Source organism: Schistocerca gregaria, chromosome 7 (assembly GCF_023897955.1).
Source record: "Schistocerca gregaria isolate iqSchGreg1 chromosome 7, iqSchGreg1.2, whole genome shotgun sequence".
Lineage (NCBI taxonomy): Eukaryota > Metazoa > Arthropoda > Insecta > Orthoptera > Acrididae > Schistocerca > Schistocerca gregaria.
In genome coordinates this window covers 486,865,578-486,882,379 of record NC_064926.1, presented here as the reverse complement: position 1 = coordinate 486,882,379, position 16,802 = coordinate 486,865,578, and the positions used below count along the sequence as shown (strand labels likewise).

The following is a 16,802-nucleotide window of genomic DNA, read 5'->3' as shown; positions in this document are numbered from 1 at the left end:
CATTGTAAAATGTTAATTACATCTGGAGATATTGTAACCTAAAGTTGACGCTTGAAACCTCTGACATTCAGTTGCGTGTTGTAACAAACACGGGCCACGGTCGGCGAGCAGCATCTGCAGGGACATGTTTATGATGATGACCGTGTTTATGAGTGTGGCTGTAGTGCACTGTTGTGGTTTAGTCTAACTATTGTAGTGTCCGCATGTAGCGCTTGCTGCTATTGTTATTCTGCATTCGTCTCCGCACACAGACCAACTGTAGTACACCGTGTTACCAGATGTCTGTGATAGTGTAGTGTTGTAGGAACTGTGACCATGGTGTATTCGAACTCTGAAAAGATGGAGATGATACTCATCTATGGGGAGTGTCAACGAAATGCAGGTGAAGCCTGCAGGGTGCATGCAGAACGGTACCCGGACAGAGAGCATCCAACGTGTCGCACATTGCAAAACATCTACCACCAACTGTATGCAACAGGTATGGTTATAGAACGCAAACGGGTCCGTAACAGGCCCGTCACAGGAGAAGCGGGTGCAGTTGGTGTGTTAGCTGCTGTTGCCATGAACCCACACATGAGTACATGGGACACTGCGAGAGCCGGTGGACTGAGTCAAAGTAGTATCTTGCGCATACTGCATCGTCACCGCTTTCACCCATTTCATGTGTCGCTACATCAGCAATTACATGGTGATGACTTTAATCATCGAGCGCAATTCTGTCAATGGGCATTACCAGAGAATGCGTTGCAGTTCTACCTGTTTACCAATGAAGTGGGTTTCACAAACCACGGGGCAGTGAATCTACGGAACATGCATTACTGGTCCGTGGACAATCCTCGCTGGCTCAGACAGGTAGAGCGACAGCAACCGTGGACTGTAAATGTATGGTGTGGAATCATTGGTGACCACCTCATTGGTCCTCACTTCATTGCAGGGGCCCAAACAGCTGCAACATACATCTCGTTTATACAGAATGATCTGCCAACATTTGGTCGAAAATGTCCCACTGGAAACGTGTCGACGTATGTGGTATCAGCATGATGGTGCACCTGCACATTCCGCAATTAACACTAGGCTGACCCTTGACAGGATGTTCGATGGGCGTTTCATAGGACGTGGAGGACGCATAAATTGGCCAGCCCATTCTCCTGATCTTACACATCAGGACTTCTTTCTGTGGGGTACGTTAAAGGAGAATGTGTACCGTGATGTGCCTACAACCCCAGAGGATATGAAACAACGTATTGTGGCAGTCTGCAGCGACATTACACCAGATGTACTGCGGCGTGTACGACATTCATTACGCCAGAGATTGCAATTGTGTGCAGCAAATGATGGCCACCACATTGAACATCTATTGGCCTGACATGTTGGGACACACACTATTCCACTCCGTAACTGAAAATGGAAACCACGTGTTTATGTGTACCTCACCCCTTATGGTAATGTACATGTGCGTCAGTGAAAAAGACCAATAGAAAGGTGTTAGCATGTGGAAGTAATGTGTTGTTCCACTCTCTTCTGTACCTTAAGTCCATCACCATTCCCTTTGGATCCCTACGTAATTCGGTGCTCTCTGATACACACGATTGAACACCGGAGGAGTGGTACTCAAGCGTCAACTTTAGGTTACAATATCTCCGGATGTAATTAACATTTTACAATGCAACAAACGGCACTGATTACGTATTTGTTTATATGTTCAGATGGTCTAACATAACTAACGCAATTCAATTTTTAAAAAAATGTAGGTTTGTGTTAAAAAACATACTTCTGTGCATTTTTTTATAGTTTGTATTAACCAATTACACTAGCCCCTCTCCTCACGTTAGGTCTGTGGAATCGATTCTTCAGTATTTGATGTGGTTTACGAAATATATCCAGTGGGAATGTTAGGTGACTCACCCTGTATATTGTTTATTCACAAATTAATTTCCTCACTGTGTACTGTACTCAAACCAAACAATAATTATCTACCTTTTTCTCAATTGTCATCATGGTCCATTGAAACTCCATTGTGAGGGATCACAATGAGTTATTTACTTCAGCATTCCATGTGCACTAATACTATTCAGGCTTTTCAGGCATGCAACACATTTCTTTTTATGAATGAATTCTTAAGTAGACATTTCCTAGGAATTATCAATACTCAATTGCACTCAGCAATGTCTGTCATCTCAAGCCCTGTAAGAGCCACTCAGTACCATAAATCAAACTGTTTCTCACAATTAAAAATAATGTTACCTTCCAGTAATGCACCTTTTAATAAATTCTTTTGTTTCAGTAGGATATATACGTAAAATCAGCACACACAATACACTTCAACAGATAGAAAAAACAAGCCATTCATTATAAAATATAATAAGAAACTTACTGTTAAAAATGAAGAGCTATCACTATTCCTTGCTGCCCTTGAAGCTACAGTTCCTGCCGCTCCTCTCGCTACAATGGCCTGTAGTTTCTGCAGCTGGCTTAACAGTGAAGCATTGCTGTCTTCTAGTGTCTCTATCTTCTTCTTGTAGTCTGAATTCTCATTCTGGAGTATTTCCACCTTCCTTTCTAGTGCATCCATGTACTCTTTCTTTTTCCGTCTACTTTCTTGCGCGGATATCTGTTAATAGACAGCATTACAATTTACCTTAATAGTCAAACAATTTTTTTATTTGACTGTTGCTTATTGTTTGTCTAGAATACTGTCCTTATTCTTGATGTATGAGATCAAATACAAAGAGGGTTAAGTCAATATTTCTTACAATTTATCAGAATACAGCGAAAAACAACACTTATTATTCACATTTTCTATTTATGTTCTAGATTAGTTATTATTTTTCCAACAACTGTATCATCACACTTATTTTAAAGAGATTTGTTGGTTATGGGTGGTTGTTTATGTTAACACATTGGTGCAAAAATAGTGAGCCCTGGGTGCCATCTGCTGTGTAGTTTTGTGTCTGAATGGTGGAAGCTGGGTTATGAGAGACTGTTCCTATAAACAGTTGGTATATAGTCACAGAACAGTTTGTATATAGTAATAGCTTTAAGGATTAGCAGTGGTAATAAGAGTTTATCAATAGCCAAAACAAAATTCATTGACAAAGGTCATATGGTAAGTTCTTCACATCACTGAGAGTGTCATCCAAACATTTCAAAACATCAACATTTATTTGCTGAAGAAAATGTATAGCTAAAGGCACATTGTTATTTGTGTTTTATTTTCTTTTGAGGTATCAAAAACATTCAAATTATTTTTCTCCTTCAATACAACTGACTTTTTCACATCTGAAACAGTGTTAATTAAAATCATTTTTCATCTATTTACATAATATAAGCTTTTTCCTTGTCCAGATATTGGAAAACATAAGTAACTTGTTGCTTTCAGATGTGTCAATCAAGGAATGTTGTAGGAAAATACCAAGTCCTCATTCAACCTTTGCAGTTGTCACAAAAATAGAGAAACAAAAATAAATATTAAGAAGACAAAGGGAGGAAGGAAGACTAACTTTCAACATCTCATCGACTTCATTAGAGGTGGAGCACAGGCTTTGATTGCTTCAAGGATGGGACAGGAAATTTGCCATGCCATTTCAAAGGAACCATCCCAGCATTTGACTCATGCAGTTTAGGGAAATCATAGAAAACAAATCAATATGGCCAGATATGGATCTCAACTATCATCCTCCTGAATGTGAGTCCAGTGTGGTAATCTCTGCACCACCTCACTTGGTTAGAAAGGAAAAACCTACTACTAGGGTCACAATGAGTGCGGTAGGCATTGGTTATAACTTCCAATGTTATCAGACAATGCAACAATCTGCTGTTTCTGAATGTGTGAAGTCTTATACATTATTAGCATTTTAGAACTCTAGAATTTATCATTGATGCTTTAGAAAATAAAGTCACTCATATAAAACAGGCTTTCTAAAATTGTTTTCTGGGGCACTGCACCTAAAGTAAATAAATTATTAATTTAGCACAATGTGTACAAAAAATAATCTAAAATAGATAAGTGTACAACTTGCAGATGTCTCTTTAAGGATATTGGAATACTTACAGTCACTTCCCAGTACATTTATTTCTTAATGGTTTCTGATAATAAAAGCCAGTTTTAAATTAATTGTGATTTTTAGTCGCAATACAACACATAAAAATGATTATTTGTGAAGATTTTATCATCTTTCCTGGGATTAAGAGTGGCCTATGCAGTCTGGTGCAAATGTGTTCAAGTTACTAATATAAAGCAAGAAATCGGGAAATATTTCCTATTCAAAAGAAAATTTAAAATATACCCCATTAGCCACTTCTTTTATAAATTATCAGATTATCTACATTCAGTTACTAAACATTTCTGTTAGTTACTTGGCAAGTTGAAGTGTGCCTTTAGTGTACTATTGTAAACAGACTCCAGTCTGTACAGAAGTGGGTAACTACTTTCTTTGAAAAAAATGCCAGTACAATCTGGTCAATATTAAGCAGCCAATGGAAGATATATTCAGTATGACTCAGGGGTCATGGATTTCATCCCACAACTAATTAATAATGAACATCCACTACTGTTTTTCATATAATTTCTGAAAATATTCAGCTGCCACACATAACATCTAAAAATTCCATAACATGAAAAATGTGGTATACTAACTTCATCAGCAACTTCTTTTTAGAGATTTAGCAATTGCCAATAATTTTGTTCATCACATTTTAACACACTGGGGCAACAGGTGTGTTCATGATATTCAAGTTCGCACAGCCTTCTTTGAAATGTATTTTATTCATAAAATATTTGATAAAAGTAAAACTTAACATTTACAATGCTTGGTGCTGCATTTTACTCCTTTCTTAAAGTAACATTTAATGCAAATCCATTCTTACAATATTTGTACAAGTTAAAAAGCACTTAGCTTACTAAAAATGTGTAAACTTCTCGACAATCACCAACAGAGTTAACACTCAATATGAATACTAATGTCTAAATACATCAGAAAAAGTGACAATTGGACATACAAACTTAGAATGTAAAACTAAACAATTCTGCGTACTTTTGATGAAATCTGGTACTGAGAGCAATATGATAATAGCTCCTTCACCATGGAGATTTTTGAACAAAAAATGAAGGGAGACTAGGGTTGAATGTGCCATTGATGATGAGGTAACTAGAGACTGAACACCTTTGTAGTTTGCCAAGAGACAGAAAAAGAAACTGATCGTGTGCTTTTCTATGCAATTCTTCTGGCATTTCCCTTAAGTAATTTGAGAAAATTGTGGAAAATCTAAATTTAGATAGCTAGATGAATTTTTGATCCCTGTGTCTAGTGCCAGTACCATTGTGCTAGCACACTTGGCCAGAGGTTGAAAATACTGCTAAAGTTGTAAAGGCACTTATACGGCCATCTTCAGGTGTCAAAACTTGGTGCTGTGACCCCCGAGTGCCGTGGTGGACTTGTACTTATACATCTACATATATACTCTGCTAGCCACCAAGTGGTATGTGGCGGAGGGCACTATTCACGCTAAAGTCATATCCCCCCCCCTCTATTCCACTCACAGATCATGTGAGGGAAAAACGACTGTCTGAACACCTCAGTACGAGCTTTAATTTCCCTTATCTTTGAATGGTGATCGTAGCAAAATATGAAAGTTGGTGGTAATAATATATGCTCTACATCCTCAGCGAAGATCGGATTTTGGAATTTAATGAGCAGCCCCTTCCGTTGTGCATCATCTATCTGCAAGTGAGTCCCACTTCAAACTTTCTATGAGATTTGTAATGCTTTCATGATGGCTAAATGTACCAGTCACGAATCTTGCTACTCTTCTTTGGACCTTCTCAGTCTCTTGAATCAGACCCAACTGCTAAGGGTCCTGTACAGACAAACAATACTCTAAGACTGGTCGAACTAAAGTATGGTAAGCAATTTACTTTGTTGAAGGACTGCATCACTTCAGGATTCTACCAATAAACCACAATCTGGAGTTTGTCTTACCCATTGCTTGTGTAATCTGATCATTTCACTTGAGATCATTTCCAATAGTGACTCCCAGATACTTGACAGATGTTATCGCTTCCAAAGACTGGGCATTTATTTTGTACTTGTACATTAATGGGGATTTTTGCTTTGTTATATGCAGTAGGTTACACTTACTAATATTGAGAGATACCTGCCTGTCATTACACCACACATTTATTTTCTGCAAATCCTCATTAATTTGTTCACAACTTTCATGTGATACTACTTTCTTGTAGACTACAATATCATCAGGAAACAGCCTAATGCTGTTGTCAATAATATCAACTAGATTGTTTATGTAAACTGTAAATAGCAGCGGACCTATTACACTGATCTGGGGCACACCTGATGTTACACTTGCTTCTGTTGAAGTCTCCCCATTCAGGATGACCTACTGCTCTCTGTCTGTTAGAGAACTTTCTATCCAACCACATACGTAATTGGATAGATCATAAGCACGCACTTTTTGGAGCAAGCAACAGTGTGGAACTGAGTCAAACCCCTTGCAAAAGTTGAGGAATATGGCATCAACCTGAGAGCTGGTATCTAGAGCCTTTTGTATATCATGCACAAAGAGGGCCAGCTGTGTCTTGCATGACCGCTGTTTCCTAAAACCATGCTGGTTCCTGCAGATGTGCTTCTCAGATTCTAGAAAAGTCATTATGCCTGAACACAGAATATGTTTCATGATTCTACAACAAATTGATGTCCATAAAATTGGCCAGTAATTATGTGCATCCGATTTTCTACCCTTTTTATAGATTGCTATCACCTGGGCCATCTTCCAGTCCTGTGGAACCTTTTCCAATAATCTCTGATAGATGATGGATAAGAATGGTGCTATATTTGTAGCATAGGCAACATAAAATCTTACGGGGATACTGTCTGGGCCAGGTGCCTTCCTGGCATGTAACTGTTTTACAATCCTAGATTCACTAAACACTATGTCAGCCATCCTTGCATTTCTTCGATAATTGAAAGGGGGAAAGGTGTTGCAATCCTCTACCGTAAATGAGTTTTTCAAAGCTAGATTTCAAATTTTGTCCTTCTGTTTACCATCATCCTTTACATTACCCATACTATCAGCAAGAGAAGGTATTGAATTATTTGTAGCGTTCATAGATTTTACGTATGACCAAAATTTTTTGGGTTTATTTTTATAATCTGCAGATAAAATATTGCTTTCAAACTTGTTAAAAGAATCTTCACTGACCTTTTGACAGCTGATTTCATTTTGCATAACTTCTCTTTGTCACCAGACCAATGACTACATTTAAAATGACTGCGCAAAATTCTCTGCTTTCTCAGCAAGGTGGATCTGTTCCCTCCCCTACATTTTTGCTAGGCACATATTTCTCTAGCATGTGGTGGACAGTACCTTCAAATTCTGACCAAAGGTGCTCAATATCTTTGTGTCCCGTGGTGAATGCTTGGAGCCGACTATGAAGATATTCATTAATGACACTTTTATTTACTTTCCAAACAAGAATACTCTATGCAGTTTCTTTGTTTATTTTTGCAATATCCACTGACAAAGAAGCCACAATGATGTTATGGTCGCAAATACCTTCTTCTAGATTAACTTCGTCAAAAAGATCAGGTCTGTTTGTTGCCGAGATATCTGATATGTTCCCATCTCAAGTTGGTTTTCTAACCAATTGCTCAAGGTTGTATCTTTAGAGTGCTCCTAAAATAACTTCACATGTGTCTTTTCTTCTGCCCCCTGTGATAAATGTGTAATTTCCCCAGTCAATGGACGCCAGATTTAAGTCTTCAACTGTAACTATGGATCATTTGGATATTTATTTCCTATGTACTTTCCCTGAAACATTCTGTGATGTTTGTTGCGGATGCTGGTGGTCTATAAAAACATCCTAATACAATGGTCACTCCTTGTCTGATTGACAACTTTATCCAGACTATTTTGCAGACCAGCCCAGTATTGATCTCAATTTCATTTAAACAACTTTTAACTGCAATGAACACACCACCTCCCATAGCATCGGTCCTATCCTTCCTAAACATTGTCCAATCCGAGTTCCAAATTTCACTACTATTTATGTCTGGTTTCAACCAGCTTTCAGTACCTAATACAATATTGGCATTCTACATCTACATCTACATGGTTACTCTTCAATTTACACTAAAGTGCCTGGCAGAGGGTTCATTTAACCATTTTCATACTACTTCTCTACCATTCCACTCTCGAATGGTGCGTGGAAAAAAGGAACACCTAAATCTTTCCATTTGAGTTCTAATTGCTATTATTTTATTATGATGATATTTTCTCCCTACATAGGGGGGTGTCAACAAAATATTTTTGCATTTGAAAGAGAAATTTGGTGATTGAAATTTCGTAAATAGATCTCACTGCAAAGAAAACTGCCTTTGTTTCAGTGACTACCAACCTAACTCACGTATCATATCACTGACACTCTCACCCCTATTGCATGGAACAGAAAACAAGCTGCCCTTCTTTGCACTTTTTTGATGTCCTCCGTCAATCCTACCTGGTAAGGATCCCACACTGCGCAGCAATATTCCAGCAGAGGACGGACAAGTGTAATGCAGGCTGTCTCTTTAGTGTGTTTGTCGCATCTTCTAAATGTTCTGCCAACAAATCGCAGTCTTTGTTTCGCCCTCCCCACAATATTATGTATGTGGTCTTTCCAATTTAAGTTGCTTGTAACTGTAATTCCTACGTATTTAGTCAAATTGACAGCCTTTACATTTCTGCAATTTATCATATACCCAATTTTTTTTGGATTTCTTTTAGTACCCATGTGGATGACCTCACCCTTTTCTTTGGTTAGTGCCAATTGCCACTTTTCGCACCCTACAGAAATTCTCTCTAGATCATTTTGTAATTGGAATTGATCATCTGATGGTTTTACTAGATGGTAAATTGCAGTGTCATCTGCAAACAATCGCAGGGGGCTGCTCAGATTATCACCTAGATCATTTATGTAAATCAGGAACAGCAGAGGGCCTATGACACTACCTTGCGGAATCGCCAGATATCACTTCTGTTCTACTCAATGATTCACCATCTATCACCACGAACTGTGACCTCTCTGAGAGGAAATCATGAATCCAGTCACACAACTGAGATGGTACTCCATATGCATGCAATATGATTAATAGCCACTTGTGAGGAACAGTATCAAAAGCCATCTGGAAATCTAGGAATATGGAATCGATTTGAGATCCCTTGTCGACAGCACTCATTACTTCATGGGAATAAAGAGCTAGCTGCATTGCACAAGAAAGATATTTTCGGAATCCGTGTTGGTTATGTATAAATAAGTCATTTTCTTCAATGTGATTCATAATGTTCGAGTACAGTATGTGCTCCAAAATCCTACTGCAATTTGAGGACAGTGATATGGGTCTGTAATTCAGTGGGTTACTCCTATTTACTTTCTTGAATATTTGTGTGACCTGTGCTACTTTCCAGTTTTTAGGAAAGTGAGCGGTTCTATATGACTGCTAAGGAAGGCACTATTGTATCTGCATACTCTGAAAGGAACCTGATTGGTATACCATCTGGACTGGAAGATTTGCCTTTCTTACATGATTTGAGTTGTTTCACAACACCTAAGATATCTACTGTTATGTCACTCATGCTAACAGCTGTTCTGGTTTTGAATTCTGGAATATTTAGTTCATTTTCTTTCGAGAAGGAATTATGGAAAACTGTATTTAGTAACTCTGCTTTAGTGGCACCATCATCGGTAACATCTCCATCGCTATTGCACAGTGATGGTATTGACTGTTTTTGCCACTGGTGTACTTTACATATGACTAGAATCTCTTTGGGTTTTCTACCATATTTTGAGACAATGTTTCCTTGTGGAAACTATGAAAAGAATCTCGCATTGACATCCGCACTAAATTTCAAGCTTCTGTCAAACTTAGCCAGTTTTGGGGATTTTGCATTCTTCTGAATTTGGCATGTTTTTTTTGTTGCTTCTGCAACAGTGTTCTGACATGTTTTGTGTACCATGGTGGATCAGTCCTGTTTCTTATTAACTTAGGTGGTATGAATCTATCTATAGCTGTATCTTTGAATTTGAGCCATATCTGGTCTACAATTACATAATTAGCTTGGAAAAAATGGAGACACTCTATTAGGAAGGCATCAAGAGAATTTTTATCTGCTGTATTAAATAGATAAATTTTGTGTTTATTTTTAGTGGTTTTAGTTGATATGGTTTTGAGCCTCGCTACAATGATCTTGTGTTTACTAATCCCTGTATCTATCATTATGCTCTCTATTAGTTCAGGATTATTTGTGGCTAAGAGGTCAAGTGTGTTTTTTGCAACCATTTACAATTTGTGTGGGATCATGAACTAATTGTTTAAAGTAATTCTTGGAGAAAGCATTTAGTACAATTTCAGAAGATTTTTTTCTGTCTACCACCGGCTTTGAACATGTACTTTCGCCAACAAATTGAGGGTAGACTGAAGTCTTCACGAATTATAACTGTATGAGTGGGGTACTTATTTGTAATGAGATCCAAGTTTTCTTTGAACCATTCAGCTATTATATCAGCTGAGTTGGGGGGTCGGTAGAAGGAGCCAATTATTATTTTGGTACGGCTGTTGAGTATAACCTCTGCCCATAGTAATTCGCAGGAAATATCTATTTCAACTTCACTACAAGATAAACTACTACCAATAGACACAAACACACCACCACCTACTTTAGTTAACCTATCTTTCCTGAACACAGTTCTGTAAAAATTTCGGCGGAATTTATCTCTGGCTTTAGCCAGCTTTCTGTTCCTATAATGATTTCAGATTCAGTGCTTTCTATCAGTGCTTCAAGCTCTGGTACTTTTCCAACACAGCTATGACAATTTACAACTACAATAACGACTGTTGCTAGGTCAATTCTTGTCGTTTCTTTGCCCTGTACCCTTTGAGACTGGAGCCCTTTTTGACCTTTCCCAAGACTGTCTAACCTAAAACACTGCCTAGTCCATGCCACTCAGCCCCTGCTACCCGTGTAGCCACCTCCTGTGTATAGTATACACCTGACCTATTTAGCAGAACCTGAAACCCCTATGGTGTAAGCTCAGGAACCTGCAGCCTGCATGGTCGCAGAACCGTCTTGAGCCTCTGATTCAGACCCTCCAGTCGGCTCTGTACCAGAGGTCCACAATCGCTCCTGTCAACAATGCTGTTTATTTCAGATAGTAACTCAGTGATCTTGCTACAGACACTTCGACAATTTACTAACATGAGATTTAGCATATTTGAATCCTTTGGAATGGCCTGTTTAGGTGAACTAACAATTTTTACAGTTGGCACACCCACATCAGTGTTTTTCAAGCCAATGGTTGGGTTCACAGCACCGAGTTACGACACCTGAAGATGGGCATATGAGAGCCCGAAACTGGTTGTGTGATAATAGAAAAAGAACTTTAAACCGTAGTGGTACTTTCAATTTTTGGTATAATGCTCAGCTGCAGATGTTACTCCAACAGGATTGTTATTAGCTCACTTTGGTTTAGAGCAGCAGGTGCAGTCCATCCTTCATGCAACTCTACGTGCCATATTTTGTGGTAAAGTCATACTCCATGTGACAAGAATTGTGCACCTATTTTTCAAGGAAAGACGGGACTACCACTTCCTTGGCTTGCATGGCTGTGTGTACATGCATGGGAATGGAACATGGTTTGTTAGCAATTTATCCATCACAGTCCTTTCAGAACCACTGTTGGTGCCCTGTGGAGTCACATATAAATTGCATGGAGGAAGATTCATCAGGAATATTTTCAGGCTCTCTTCGATTCCATACAATGATGTTTACAGAGTCTTCGATACTGCTGGGGGTGAGGGTGAGGGTGGGGTGGGTGGAGGTAGGGGTCCCACCACAAACAGCCTCAAATGTGAGGCTGGTTGTGATCTCCATCAACAATCTTTCAATAAACAATATCTATGGAGTTCAACAACATTGATAAGAAACACCTACAGATTTTGAATGCAGCATGGAGGTGCTCTACAACATACTGAATTTCGGAAGTGAGACATTATTTGCAGTTCTGTGAACTTGTTAATTGTGTACTGTAATGAACCCAATCAGCAGTATATCGTTCATTTCAGTCATACTTCCTCAGTTTTGCAGTTTTCACAAATTAATGTATGTCTCATTGATTGTTTCTTGTAATGCCCTTCGTTAAGTATACTTTTGCTTTGAGTTTCATGGTGATCACTTATTGACCATATAAAGGGTTGCAGGAGTACCAGGTCAGTGAGCAATCACTATGCTCCAGAAATCAATATACATATATTGCTTTGAGTAAAGTTAGTGCCTTTGTTTCCTCTCTCTTATATTGCAAGTTTTTTACTTAGGTACAAATTTCTACATTTTGTATGGTATTGAGCTGTTTTCAGCTTCAACTCAAAATAAATATGAAAAAGTAGATACCACAGTTTACAGAATGGACAGTGATGGTGAAGGTACTGTTACCAGTTCAAAAATTGTCTGATAACTGACTTGTCAAGCAATTAGGATATTTTAGCTATAAACAAAGTTCTCCTTGCTCTTTGAAACATTTTGCATATTAAAAAAAAAGCATCTGTCAGAGAAATATATTGTTTTTGGAGTCATTTGCAAATAAGTTGAAAACAAATCAGGTAAGAACTTATAAATATGTTAATGGTAAGGATTTACAGCAGTTCAAACTTTTTGCCAAAAAAATTAACACTCTTTTACAAATCAAATGGTCATAACATACATATTTCATTAAATGTTGTTTGTAAGGATATATAGTACAATTTCAAATTTTGTAATCAGGATAAGACAAATTAAATAAGATGTAGCTGAAAGAAATCTATAAGCAATTTAATGTGTCTTTTTGTATGGCAATGATTGCTCAACATTTATCACACAGTGTGCATTTTGCACGAATATTTCTGCAAGCAAACATTATTATATAAATTCTTTATAAAATATTTTCAAATATTTTCAGGTAGTAAGAAGAGAGTAAGTATAGTTCAGACTGCTAGTATACTGCAGCTGCATCAATAATTACCTTATTCTTGATTTTTCTCCTTATCTTCTTTAGAGACTTTTCCTCAGCTTTTGTGAGTGGAAGTCTTGTTGGGATTGGGTATCCTTCAGCCAGAAGTGTTCTCTTCTCTTCCTCTGTCAGTATCAACATTCCTGTTGACCCTTTCTGTAAGAGATACATTTTTTGAATCAGGCTTTTTCTCACAATGATTACAAATTGTTTTTAAAACTAAAGAGTACTATCCCTCAAAAATCCTATAACATGGAAAGTTAAGCATTATCCAAGTGCAACATGCTGTTTGCTTGTACGTTAACCATTACATTAGCATTACTTAATGGTGAGACCAAATCATCATCATCACCTTCACACAACAAAGTCTGTTTCTAAGGTACCACAGAATTTGCATTTTACCTGAATGATTCCAGAGAAAAATGAAATGATTCATAAGAATAACGCCTTAATATATTTACATCTACAGATACTCTGCAAACCATAGCAAAGTGCATGGGAGCGGTAAGTTCCATTGCACCAGTTATTGGATTTCTTCCTGTTCAATTCATGTATGGAGTGGGGGATGAGAAGAATTGTTTGAATGCTTCTGTGCTTGTTGCAATTATTCTGATCTTGTCCTCATGATCCCTATGTGAGTGATACATAGGGAGTTGTAGTATATTCCTAGAGTCATCATTTAAAGCTGGTTCTTGAAACTTTGTTAGTAGACTTTCTCTGAATAGTTGTCCGCCCCCAGTAGCTGAGTTTTCAGCATGACAGACTGTCAATCCTAAGGACCCAGGTTCGATTCCCGGCTGGGTTGAAGATTTTCTCCGCTCAGGGACTGGGTGTTGTGTTGTCCTAATCATCATCATTTCATCCCCATTGACGCGCAAGTCGCCAAAGTGGTGTCAAATCGAAAGACTTGCACCAGGTAGTTTACATCTATATTCCAGAGTCTACCAATTCAGTTTCTTCACAATCACTGTAACACTTTCAATGAGTCAAACAAACCTGTGACCATTTGTGCTGCACTTTTCTGTGTATGTTTAATATCCCCCGCTAGTCTTATTTGGTATGGGTCCCACACACTTGAGGAATATTCTAGAATGGGTCACATGAGTGATTTATCAGCAATCTCTCTTGTAGACTTCTTGCATTTCCCCAGTATTTTACCAATAAACTGAAGTCTACCACCTGCTTCAGCCACAACTGAGCCTGTAAGATCATTCCATTTCATATCCCTGCAAAGTGTTACACACAGCTATTTGTATGAGTGGGCCGATTCCAGCTGTGACTCATTGATATTAGAGACATAGGATAGTAAGTTTTTCAAATTTGTGAAGTGCACTATTTTACATTTCTGAATATTTAAAGCAAGTAGCCAATCTTTGCACCACTTTGAACAATCTTATCAATCTCTGGCTGAATATTTATTCACCTTCTTCGAGACTGTACTTCATTATAGATTACTGTAATAATCTGCAAAAAGTCTGAAGTTACTATTAATATTGTCTGCAAGGCCATTAACATACAACATGAACAGCAAGGGCCCAACACACTTTCCTGTGTCACACATGAAGTTACTCTTACATCTGACAGTGACTCTCTGTCCAATGTAAAATGTTGTGTCCTCCCTACCAAAAAGTCCTCAGTCTAGTCACAAATTTAGCTTGTTGACAGTAAGTGTAGGTGTGGTATTGAGTCAAATGCTTTTCAGAAATCAAGAAATACTGCATGTTCCTGACTGCCTTGATCTAAAGCTTTCAGTATGTCATGTAAGAAAAGTTCAAGTTGGGTTTCACATCATTGATGTTTTCAGAATCCATGCTGGTTGGCATTGAGGAGGTCATTCTGTTCATGACACCTCATTATGTTTAAACTCAGGATATTTTCTAAGATTATACAACAAATCAATGTCAAAGATATTGGACTGTAGTTTTGTGGGTCATTTCTACTACCCTTCTTGTAGACGGGTGTTACCTGTGCTTTCTTCCAATTAATGTGTACAGTTTTTTGTTCAAGAGACCTACAATAGATTAGAGTAAGAAGAGGGGCTAACTCAGCTGCAAATTCAATATAGAATCTGAGAGGGATTTTATGAGGCCCTGAAGCTATTGAGATATGGATGTTACTTTTGCTATCTGAAAGTTGATGAAAACCTCATAACTCCATCTGTCACTGAAAACCTCACAATTTGTGTACCCAGTAACTCCATTATCAAAGATATATTTGAAGGTGTTTGGGTTTCTCTGATCTGACAATAACTGGGCTTCTACTACCTTGTTACACATGTATGAACTTTATCTGTATCAGTTTATATATGTATTTTTTAAGAAACCATTTTTGCTTCTGTTGTAAAATATAGCAAAATGGAGTTCAAGATTTTCATTGGCTACTGTCAAAGTACTACAGTACATGTCATGACAGAATTGCACCAAAGTAAATGAATAACTATAGTTTTTTATGCATCATTATGTCATTATCATCTCCCACATGTTCACAAATGACAATCATACAATTAGTTAATTATTCTAATAGCTTTCAACAGTTTTGTTTAAATTTTATGGTCCCCTTATATTATTATATTATCTGAGAAACATTGTTTCTGAATAAATGGCCATGAAATGGTTGTCATAAAGTAGGTGACTAACATGCATATCAGTAATTTTAAAAGACACTGCATATTTCTAGCACAAAACATAATTTTTTAATGTGTATATCTGATACTGTATATTTTATGCATAAAATGTTTTGTGTTTTTAATCGTTTTGTCTGAATTCATAAAAGAGTATAATAATTTTTCCATCATTGCAGATATTATATTTAATATCTACTTTTACATAAATACTACATAAGCCATTATATAATATATGGATGAGGGTACTTTGTACCAATATTTTTCCTCCCTTTTCTATTCTGCATGCAAATGAAGTGGGAGGAGGATGGAGGGAGGGCAGGTAGTGGATTGACTTCATTATATGCTTCCATATGTACGTATCTTTCCTTATTCACACAATCCTTCTATGAGATATATGATGGGAGAAATAGAACTGTTATACAATCTTTTTCAAAGTTGCCTAATAGCACTTGCAGCAATAATGTCATTTTGCCCCCCCCCCCCCCCCCAAGGGTCCTTACGGAAACTCACTAAGAAATTCTGTAATATTCTTGTACTGATAAACAGCAAAATTAGATCATCATGTTTCTGAATTCATTCAGTTTTTCCCTCTGATATGACTTTGTCATGTATTAACAATACTTGCACCAAGGGAAATGACACAATAACTCGACTCTAACTGGAGTTTACAATGTTCTCCCCAATAATTTGATATGATTTTTAAAAGAGTAAACTGCCGTTTGATGGTATATTACTATATTTCACTTATGTACTATCTAGATTTCAGCTTTTATGCCATTATCAAGTACAATGCTAAAAGTTGTTAGACGGTTATTATGTAATGGCATGTGATGTGTGGTCTTGTTTACATGCTTTGGACTGCCTTAACAGATATGATGTAATAATGGTCTAACAACTTTTGGCATTGTACTTGATAATGGCATAAAAGTTGAAATCTAGACAGTACAGAAGATAAATATAGTTATACACATTGAAATGGCAGTTTGCACTCTTAAAAATTACTGCATGACTGTGGTTCAACACCACTGAAAATTAGGTATGAATACTCAGATGACATCTTAACCATGGTAATCTCCTTCTTCCTGAACAATAGTGGTGTCAATGCAACATTACACCCTAATATTCTCATTTCCTGTTTACAATCAA

General features: G+C 37.5%; 1 protein-coding gene across 1 annotated transcript in view; it reads right to left on the bottom strand.

Annotated features, from left to right (window-relative positions):
- Positions 1 to 16,802, bottom strand: part of LOC126282145 (cyclic AMP response element-binding protein A-like) — a 633,124-nt gene that overhangs the window by 7,812 nt on the left and 608,510 nt on the right. The window contains exons 6-7 of the mRNA XM_049981648.1: positions 13,046 to 13,189; positions 2,375 to 2,611 (exon numbers count right to left, since the gene is read on the bottom strand). Coding sequence (XP_049837605.1) covers positions 2,375 to 2,611; positions 13,046 to 13,189 — 381 coding nt within the window. The remainder of the gene's footprint in view (positions 1 to 2,374; positions 2,612 to 13,045; positions 13,190 to 16,802) is intronic.